At 34.4% G+C, this 12,231-nt stretch overlaps 1 protein-coding gene across 1 annotated transcript in view; it reads right to left on the reverse strand.

Annotated features, from left to right (window-relative positions):
• Window positions 1-12,231, reverse strand: part of LOC117327627 (putative glutamate synthase [NADPH]) — a 75,333-nt gene that overhangs the window by 46,437 nt on the left and 16,665 nt on the right. The window contains exons 4-5 of the mRNA XM_033884687.1: window positions 1,197-1,323; window positions 557-637 (exon numbers count right to left, since the gene is read on the reverse strand). Coding sequence (XP_033740578.1) covers window positions 557-637; window positions 1,197-1,323 — 208 coding nt within the window. The remainder of the gene's footprint in view (window positions 1-556; window positions 638-1,196; window positions 1,324-12,231) is intronic.

Consider the following 12,231-nt stretch of genomic DNA (forward strand, 5'->3'; position numbering starts at 1 on the left):
AAGAGACCAATGGCATCACATGTTACATTTGAAGAGACCAATGGCATTACACGTTACATTTGAAGAGACCAATGGTACCACATGTTACATCTGAAGAGACCAATGGCATTACATGTTACATTTGAAGAGACCAGTGGTATCACATGTAACATCTGGAGAAACCAATGGTATCACATGTAACATCTGGAGAAACCAATGGTATCAAATGTTACATCTCAAAAGACCATTGGTGTCACATGTAACACCTGAGGATCACATTTAACACTTGAAATAACCAATGGTATCACATGTAATATTTGAAGAGACCAATGGTATTGCATCTTACATCTGAAGAAACCCAAAGTGTCAATTGTTACATCTGATATACATGTACATGTATCTATAAATTACAAAATACTTATATGTGTTGAACTAATTATATTGCCACCATAATTTTGTTTTGACCAGGGCTATAGCATGGTAGGATACATGTTGGTAAATTGTTGCCAAAGAGGAAATTAAACACGGTAAATGGATCGAGACCAATTATAGAGAAAGCAAAGAACCTTGACCTTACCTGCAGAATGAACGGCTCTGTTGTCTTGGCAACCCTTCCAATCAGTGAGTTGTCTACAGGTACGTCCCTCCAGGCCAGGATCTACCAAGAACATTTAATATTTAGGTAAAAAGATAATAATATATACAAGTAGGTTGAAAGCATACAAATGCTACATGTTCAGTAAAAGAATTCCCTGAGCCTATAACTATAGATATTTTCTATATCTCTAATTTAAAACAAAATAAGTATAACACTGAAACAGTGCCTCTGTGCGTGATGAAGATAGAAGCTGAAGGATAGAAAATTCAACCTTACAGAAAAAAAATGTTTAAGGTAAATATTGAACACATCCTAAATTATTGTGATATCTAACAATACTAGTACTGATAACAAATATTGTAGGGTGAAATTTAAGTATCCAAAAAATGAACAAAGGGCCATAACACTGTAGCTGAGTACCCAGATTCATTATCAGCTTCATCATACAAACAGGGTACTTGGCTTGGGAGTTTTGCAGTTCTAGATTCACAGTGTGAGATACACCCTATATACATATGATGTCTAGTGACCAAAAACTAAGTACACACATGTATAGATATAAAGTAAGTGGGTGATGGGATCCAATATTAGTATCATTATTCCTTAGTTACAAGCATACCTGGAGGTTATAGGTTGTTGCTATGGCTGAAAATGCCTCTTTGGTTTGAGGCAACTGGTCTTTATCAGCAAAAATCATTCCTGTGGCATAGCCCCCTTCTTCAGGCAATTCAATATTCTGTTCCTCTCTGAATAATGAAACAAGATGACATTCAGCACAAACAAATTAAATGATTTCACAAATTGGGTGTGACTATCAACAGATAAGGAGCAGTCTATTTCATCTCAGATTCTATATAAGACAAACCAGTTATACTGGTAAGGAGACAGAATTATATCACCATGGTATGCATCCAAACTCAATTCAAGAGTGATTTGGAAAACATGAACTTTTATATTGATTTACCTAGCATGTATGTGTTACATTATCTATCATAAAACAAGAGATCCCAGAGGGATCATGGTGCCAACCAACTTAAGGGACCAAAGGGAACCTACACATGAAGTTTGAGTAATATCCCTCCAGTATTGTTAAAGAAATAGCGATAACAATCTTTGATTCTCAAAATCCAAGATAGCCGCCTGTCAGACATTTACTTTTCTGATAAAAAATCTAATCAAATTGGCATAACTAGGGACCAAGGGGAACATACACATGAAGTTGGAGAAATATCCCTTCTTGACATTTCAAGAAACAGTGATAACAAAAATTGTTCACGGACGGATGAAGGATGGACGAAAGACAGATGACAGACTGAAGCCAGACAAACCATAGACGCAGGACGATTAGAATAGCCCATCATCGGATGATGGTGGGCTGATAACATATGGTAATGATTAAGGTAAATTGTACTGCTGTCTTAGTTTTGAGCTTAATCTGGAGATACCTGCCCTGTCCAGGTATTTAATTTTGCTCTTTTTTTTATGATCAGACTTGATAGATTAGGATTAGGACTGATCGCATTATAGTTTTTCACATACATATACTAGTGGAAAAAAGTTCCTTGGCATCAGTGAAATGTTTATAAAATCAACAATTCTTAATATATTAGGTTGATATTTTGCATGTTGCTTTATTCATTTCATTACAACAAAATCACTATAGTGATTAGAATAACAATTCATGTCACAGGGGTTCAATTCCATATGGGGTCAAAACCGAGTTCACAATGTTAGTATCAAATATATATGTCCACCACTTGTGTCAATGCAAGCTTGACAACAATTTTTCATGGAGCAAACTAACGTGCTGAAGAAGTGTATGGGAATATTTTTCCACACTCTCATTAAGTCTTGGCTGAGTTGATTTAACGTCATTGGCTGATTAGGCAGTTGATATAGATGACGTTCCATCTAGTTCCACACATGCTCGATTGGTGCCAAATCTGGTGAAATGGCTGGCCATGGAAGAACATTGGTCTTGGTTTAAGAAGTTGGTAACAACATGTGAAACATGCAGACAGGCATTGTCTTGTTGTTCCGCCGCCGGCGGAAGGTAGACTGATGATATATACAAAAGCTGGTTTCTGATTGGTCAAGCGAATTTGATGAGCCCCAATCAGAAGAGGCCTTACATTAAAGCAATATTTTGACAGGGAAAATGGTACTTAGTGCCGAGAGATTCCCCGGCTTCCTATCGATCTTCCGTATAGAAACATTTTGGTTTCCAATAAAGGATGTGATGGCAGCTTGTAACTTGCCGAATTTGTTTTACATATATTCAACGTCAGCTATTCATCTATTTGTATTTTGGTTTATATATCTTAAAATAAACCGAACCGAAAAAACCGAACTGTCAATACTATACCGCAATACGTACCAAACCATGCTAAATGTGTACCGTTTCACCCCTAAAGGCACTTGACTTTGTTGGGCACAAATGAAGGGCACAACATGTTGTACAATGATTACATATCTGTGTTGAATTCTAGTCAAATTACCTTGGACTAACACAAGAGGGGTTCTGCCATGGGCAGTGATCCCTCCCCAAACCATTACACTGCCACCACTAAAAGAACGTCGTTCTACGTAGCAGGCATCTCGGAATCTACCTCCTACACGACGATACACTCTGCTAAGGTTGTTGATGTTGGTGTGTCAGATATGCCTACGACACCACACTAATTGTGCTTGGCGATGACTTTGAAGCAATACAGGATGCATGGTAGAGCATCACAGCCGGAGTTCATGTTATCTCAACTGGTTACGGACAGATCTTGGGTGGATATTTCTTAGTTCGGGAATGTTTCTAGACGTTAAACTGGCCATTTGGAAATTATTTCTAAGATGCATTATTGTATGTGATTGTCCTGTTGAGGTGAAGTCACACGCGGATGTCCTGTGAAATTTTATTTAGAAAGTAGTTTCTGATAAAATTAAATTTTAGAGATGTACAGTTTCTTTTTTTCCGTTACGGGATGCGGGAGGTCCAACATCCGTGTAAAAAGTTGTGGTTCTGTGTTACCCAGCCGACGGATTCACAAGGAATACAAGAGTCCGGCCGTAAAGTTGAGTAGTCAAAGGGTAAAGGTGACCATAACGTCGTGCTGGGTGGATCTGGTTCTGATGACGACATGCCTAAGTGTCGAAACTAGTCAACTAATTGATTAAAGCGGATCCACCCAGAACGACGTTGTTATGGTCATCTTTACCCTTTTTTTTCTGTTAGTTTATATACATATGAAACTGCTGGCCTTTTTAAGTATTTGACATTTCTTTTTTTGTTTCCAATCCTCGAATTTCAACTAAAATAATAATAAATCTGTACAAGAAGCCAATGGGCTTTAACGGTCACTTATATTAAGTTTTGATATATTTTGATTTGATTCCAGTGACTTGAATTTGAGGTCAATGCCCAATATCAGGTCTCTGGGCCTTTAAGTTGCTTGGAGAGAAGATTTTGTTTGAAGATTTCAGCATATTTGACCCCTGTGACATTGAATGAAGGTCAATTTCATTCATTTGAACAATCTTGATAGCCTTTCACTCCAGTATGCTATAGGCCAAATATCACAACTCTAGGTCACTTAATTAGCTTGTTTATAGTGAGAAGAAGTTGTTTTAATATCTTTAGCATATTTGTCCCCTGTGACAAGTTGAATGAAGGTCAAGGTCATTAATGTGAACAATCTTGATAGTACTTCACCCAGCATGCTACAGTTCCAAAATCAGGTCTCTAGGCCTCATCCTTCGTGAAATAGTCATTTAAAGATTTTAGCATATTTGACCTCTGTGACCTTGAATGAAGGTCAACATCACTCATTTTAAACATCTTGATAGCGCTTCATCCCAGCATGCCACAGACCAAATATCAAAACTCTGGACCTCTTCCTTCGTGATTTTTTTTTTTTTTTTGATTTTCAGCACATGTGACCCGTGACCTTGAATAAAGGTCAAGGTCATTCATTTGTGACCTTGAATGAAAGTCAAGGTCATTCATGTGAACAATTTATTTTTGACAGCCTTTCACCAAAGCATGCCACAGGCCCAATATCTAGTCTCTATAGGCCTCTTGGTTAGTGAGATGAAGTTGTTTAAAATATTTTAATATATTTGACCCCTGTGACCTTGATTCAAGGTCAAGGTCATTCCTGTGAACAATCTTGATAGCCCTTCACCCCAGTATGCTATATGCCCAATATCAGGTCTCCAGGCCTCTTGCTTAACGAGAAGTAGTTTTGAGATTTAAGCATATTTGACCCCTGTAACCTTGAAAAAATATCAAGGTCATTTATTTGAACACTCTTGATAGCCCTTCACCCCAGCATGCTATATGTCCAATATCAGGTCTCTAGCAAGGCTTCTTGGTTATTGAGTGGAAGCTGAAAACGTAAAATGTTTACGAACAGATGACGGACAACGCAAGACGAAGGAAACAGATGACACACGACGGACGAAATCAGACAAAATTAATTTAATTATAGGTCACTTCATCTCTGGTGAAATAAAAATGTGTACTAATGTAAAATGAGATGAATGATCAGTTTGTTCCATTAACTAGCTTAGTGTGTACTTGTTGGATAATGAACAGTTTGATTTCTTTTATTTCTTAATTTATCTAATATACTGAGTAATATGAGACAGATGAAAGACAATGTCATATCCAATGTTGAAAAAATTAGCATAATCTGGTATATCTCTGTCTTATTACACAGATCCTGAACCAGAGGCCAGCTGGTGTGCCATGCTGACATTTATCTGTGGTATCAGGGGGACCATTGGGGGGCAGGAGTGTAATGAAAGTCAGGCATACCTTATGTTGATGCTATGTTTGGGGCCATGCAGGGTCGTCAAATTTGAAGACACTGGGTAGAAAGGTAGAGAAAGTAGGAGAGGATGGGAGCACAGGAAGGAAGTGAAGTGATATGGAAACAGAATGTACCCCTGGCCCTACATGTATGCAATTAATGTGTGGAAAGTTACTGGTAGAACATGTACACAATAATTATAAGTAACACATACAGCTCCATGTGTATGTCCTAGCTATAGAAGTTTTGAGACACTGTACATGTTGGTCTGCCATCTTCTATACCTTTCCTGCCAAGACAGCCCAAGTGTTGGCGAGGGTGTGTGTATAGGGGGGTGTGTATAGTAACTTGTAACATGTAGACATGTTCAACATCCCAAGTTCCTTCATAGATCACTTTTAATGTGCAATGATACACTATACCTACAGTAGACATACACAATGTCAATATCCCCAGCCCCTTCCTAGATCACCCATGATACACTAACCATTATACAGTAGACATACACAATGTCAATATGATACACTAACCATTATACAGTAGACATACACAATGTCAATATGATACACTATACCTACAGTAGACATACACAATGTCAATATCCCCAGCCCCTTCCTAGATCACCCATGATACACTAACCATTATACAGTAGACATACACAATGTCAATATGATACACTAACCATTATACAGTAGACATACACAATGTCAATATGATACACTATACCTACAGTAGACATACACAATGTCAATATGATACACTATACCTACAGTAGACATACACAATGTCAATATGATACACTATACCTACAGTAGACATACACAATGTCAATATGATACACTATACCTACAGTAGACATGTACAATGTCAATATGATACACTATATACCTACAGTAGACATACACAATGTCAATATGATACACTAACCATTATACAGTAGACATACACAATGTCAATATGATACACTATACCTACAGTAGACATACACAATGTCAATATGATACACTATACCTACAGTAGACATACACAATGTCAATATGATACACTAACCATTATACAGTAGACATACACAATGTCAATATGATACACCAACAATTATACAGTAGACATGTACAATGTCAATATGATACACTAACCATTATACAGTAGACATGTACAATGTCAATATGATACACTAACCATTATACAGTAGACATGTACAATGTCAATATGATACACCAACCATTATACAGTAGACATGTACAATGTCAATATGATACACTAACCATTATACAGTAGACATACACAATGTCAATATGATACACTATACCTACAGTAGACATACACAATGTCAATATGATACACTATACCTACAGTAGACATACACAATGTCAATATGATACACTATATACTTACAGTAGACATACACAATGTCAATATGATACACTATACCTACAGTAGACATACACAATGTCAATATGATACACTATACCTACAGTAGACATACACAATTTCAATATGATACACTATACCTACAGTAGACATACACAATGTCAATATGATACACTATACCTACAGTAGACATACACAATGTCAATATGATACACTATATACCTACAGTAGACATACACACTGTCAATATGATACACTATACCTACAGTAGACATACACAATGTCAATATGATACACTATACCTACAGTAGACATACACAATGTCAATATGATACACTATATACCTACAGTAGACATATACAATGTCAATATGATACACTAACCATTATACAGTAGACATACACAATGTCAATATGATACACTATATACCTACAGTAGACATACACAATGTCAATATGATACACTATACCTACAGTAGACATACACAATGTCAATATGATACACTATACCTACAGTTGACATACACAATGTCAATATGATACACTATACCTACAGTAGACATACACAATGTCAATATGATACACTATACCTACAGTAGACATACACAATGTCAATATGATACACTATACCTACAGTAGACATACACAATGTCAATATGATACACTATATACCTACAGTAGACATATACAATGTTAATATGATACACTATACCTACAGTAGACATACACAATGTCAATATGATACACTATACCTACAGTAGACATATACAATGTCAATATGATACACTATACCTACAGTAGACATACATAATGTCAATATGATACACTAACCATTATACAGTAGACATACACAATGTCAATATGATACACTATATACCTACAGTAGACATGTACAATGTCAATATGATACACCAACCATTATACAGTAGACATACACAATGTCAATATGATACACTATACCTACAGTAGACATGTACAATGTCAATATGATACACTATACCTACAGTAGACATACATAATGTCAATATGATACACTATACCTATACAGTAGACATATACAATGTCAATATGATACACTATACCTACAGTAGACATATACAATGTCAATATGATACACTATACCTACAGTAGACATACACAATGTCAATATGATACACTATACCTACAGTAGACATACACAATGTCAATATGATACACTATACCTACAGTAGACATACACAATGTCAATATGATACACTATATACCTACAGTAGACATACACAATGTCAATATGATACACTATACCTACAGTAGACATACACAATGTCAATATGATACACTATACCTACAGTAGACATACACAATGTCAATATGATACACTATATACCTACAGTAGACATACACAATGTCAATATGATACACTATACCTACAGTAGACATACACAATGTCAATATGATACACTATACCTATACAGTAGACATATACAATGTCAATATGATACACTATACCTATACAGTAGACATATACAATGTCAATATGATACACTATACCTACAGTAGACATACACAATGTCAATATGATACACTATACCTACAGTAGACATGTACAATGTCAATATGATACACTATACCTATACAGTAGACATATACAATGTCAATATGATACACTATACCTACAGTAGACATACACAATGTCAATATGATACACTATACCTACAGTAGACATATACAATGTCAATATGATACACTATACCTACAGTAGACATATACAATGTCAATATGATACACTATACCTACAGTAGACATACACAATGTCAATATGATACACTATACCTACAGTAGACATATACAATGTCAATATGATACACTATACCTACAGTAGACATACATAATGTCAATATGATACACTAACCATTATACAGTAGACATACACAATGTCAATATGATACACTATACCTACAGTAGACATGTACAATGTCAATATGATACACTATACCTACAGTAGACATACACAATGTCAATATGATACACTATATACCTACAGTAGACATACACAATGTCAATATGATACACTATACCTACAGTAGACATACACAATGTCAATATGATACACTATACCTACAGTAGACATACACAATGTCAATATGATACACTATATACCTACAGTAGACATACACAATGTCAATATGATACACTATACCTACAGTAGACATACACAATGTCAATATGATACACTATACCTACAGTAGACATACACAATGTCAATATGATACACTATATACCTACAGTAGACATACACAATGTCAATATGATACACTATACCTACAGTAGACATATACAATGTCAATATGATACACTATACCTATACAGTAGACATATACAATGTCAATATGATACACTATACCTATACAGTAGACATATACAATGTCAATATGATACACTATACCTACAGTAGACATACACAATGTCAATATGATACACTATACCTACAGTAGACATGTACAATGTCAATATGATACACTATACCTATACAGTAGACATATACAATGTCAATATGATACACTATACCTACAGTAGACATACACAATGTCAATATGATACACTATACCTACAGTAGACATATACAATGTCAATATGATACACTATACCTACAGTAGACATATACAATGTCAATATGATACACTATACCTACAGTAGACATACACAATGTCAATATGATACACTATACCTACAGTAGACATATACAATGTCAATATGATACACTATACCTACAGTAGACATGTACAATGTCAATATGATACACTAACCATTATACAGTAGACATATACAATGTCAATATGATACACTATACCTACAGTAGACATGTACAATGTCAATATGATACACCAACCATTATACAGTAGACATACACAATGTCAATATGATACACTATACCTACAGTAGACATGTACAATGTCAATATGATACACTATACCTACAGTAGACATACATAATGTCAATATGATACACTATACCTATACAGTAGACATATACAATGTCAATATGATACACTATACCTACAGTAGACATATACAATGTCAATATGATACACTATACCTACAGTAGACATACACAATGTCAATATGATACACTATACCTACAGTAGACATACACAATGTCAATATGATACACTATACCTACAGTAGACATACACAATGTCAATATGATACACTATATACCTACAGTAGACATACACAATGTCAATATGATACACTATACCTACAGTAGACATACACAATGTCAATATGATACACTATACCTACAGTAGACATACACAATGTCAATATGATACACTATATACCTACAGTAGACATACACAATGTCAATATGATACACTATACCTACAGTAGACATATACAATGTCAATATGATACACTATACCTATACAGTAGACATATACAATGTCAATATGATACACTATACCTATACAGTAGACATATACAATGTCAATATGATACACTATACCTACAGTAGACATACACAATGTCAATATGATACACTATACCTACAGTAGACATGTACAATGTCAATATGATACACTATACCTATACAGTAGACATATACAATGTCAATATGATACACTATACCTACAGTAGACATACACAATGTCAATATGATACACTATACCTACAGTAGACATATACAATGTCAATATGATACACTATACCTACAGTAGACATATACAATGTCAATATGATACACTATACCTACAGTAGACATGTACAATGTCAATATGATACACCAACCATTATACAGTAGACATGTACAATGTCAATATGATACACTATATACCTACAGTAGACATATACAATGTCAATATGATACACTATACCTACAGTAGACATACACAATGTCAATATAATACACTATACCTACAGTAGACATATACAATGTCAATATGATACACTATACCTACAGTAGACATACATAATGTCAATATGATACACTAACCATTATACAGTAGACATACACAATGTCAATATGATACACTATATACCTACAGTAGACATATACAATGTCAATATGATACACTATACCTACAGTAGACATACACAATGTCAATATGATACACTATACCTACAGTAGACATGCACAATGTCAATATCTCCAGCCCCTTCCTCGATCACCTATGATACACTAACAATTATACAGTAGACATGTACAATATGTCAATATGATACACCAACAATTATACAGTAGACATGTACAATGTCAATATGATACACCAACCATTATACAGTAGACATGTACAATATGTCAATATGATACACCAACAATTATACAGTAGACATGTACAATGTCAATATGATACACTAACCATTATACAGTAGACATGTACAATATGTCAATATGATACACTAACCATTATACAGTAGACATGTACAATGTCAATATGATACACCAACCATTATACAGTAGACATGTACAATATGTCAATATGATACACTAACCATTATACAGTAGAAATGTACAATGTCAATATGATACACCAACCATTATACAGTAGACATGTACAATATGTCAATATGATACACTAACCATTATACAGTAGAAATGTACAATGTCAATATGATACACCAACCATTATACAGTAGACATACACAATGTCAATATCTCTTTGTTGTTACTATGGCAATACTACAACATAGTATACACACTTATATAAATACACTGAAGCTAAATGAATTACACTAGAATTGTTCACGTCACACACGTCTGTATCAAATGGTAACCAATTTCTCAAATTTCTCTGAATTTCCTCAAGTCATTTAGATGTTCTTCAACAACATTTACGTCAGAAACTCTATATTCATCTACTTTTAATTCAGATATATGATAAGTATGATATATATAGCTCAGACCTGTAACACAATACTAGGAACAAAACAAATGGTATTGTAAAGGACAGTTGAGTTACTGAAATCCCTCTGGAACACCACGAGAGGCTGGCATGCCACGCTGGTGTGTAGTTCAAGGCTATCTCAAACAAAGGTTGAGGTCAAATGGAAAAAGAAAACTTCTGTATATATCTATATATAGGATTGTACTCATGCAGTTTTTCTGGCTAACAGTGACCTCGAAAAGTTTCATCATAATGAACAAGAAAATAAATATAAACATTTTACCTTGTTTTGTAAAACAAAAACATTTGTATTTATATCATAATTAGGGAACACAATGTACATGTGTAGAATTATTTTTTTACGATTTTCTGTGAAACTCATCACACTTGAAAATATATACCTGAATAAATAGATTTTATTTGCATATAAAGTGAAAAAAGGATTATGAATCAGTCAGAATAACATTCCAACTTATAGATGGCTTGCCAGAGTGTGCATTGTCAATCAATAAAGATACATTGGTAATTGTTTTATACAATTAATTCTTCTATTCCCTTAATTTTTGGAATGTTTATGTCACAAACCAAGGTTTTTAAATGAGATATAATTTACATATA

This window comes from Pecten maximus, chromosome 5 (assembly GCF_902652985.1).
Source record: "Pecten maximus chromosome 5, xPecMax1.1, whole genome shotgun sequence".
NCBI classification, from domain to species: domain Eukaryota; kingdom Metazoa; phylum Mollusca; class Bivalvia; order Pectinida; family Pectinidae; genus Pecten; species Pecten maximus.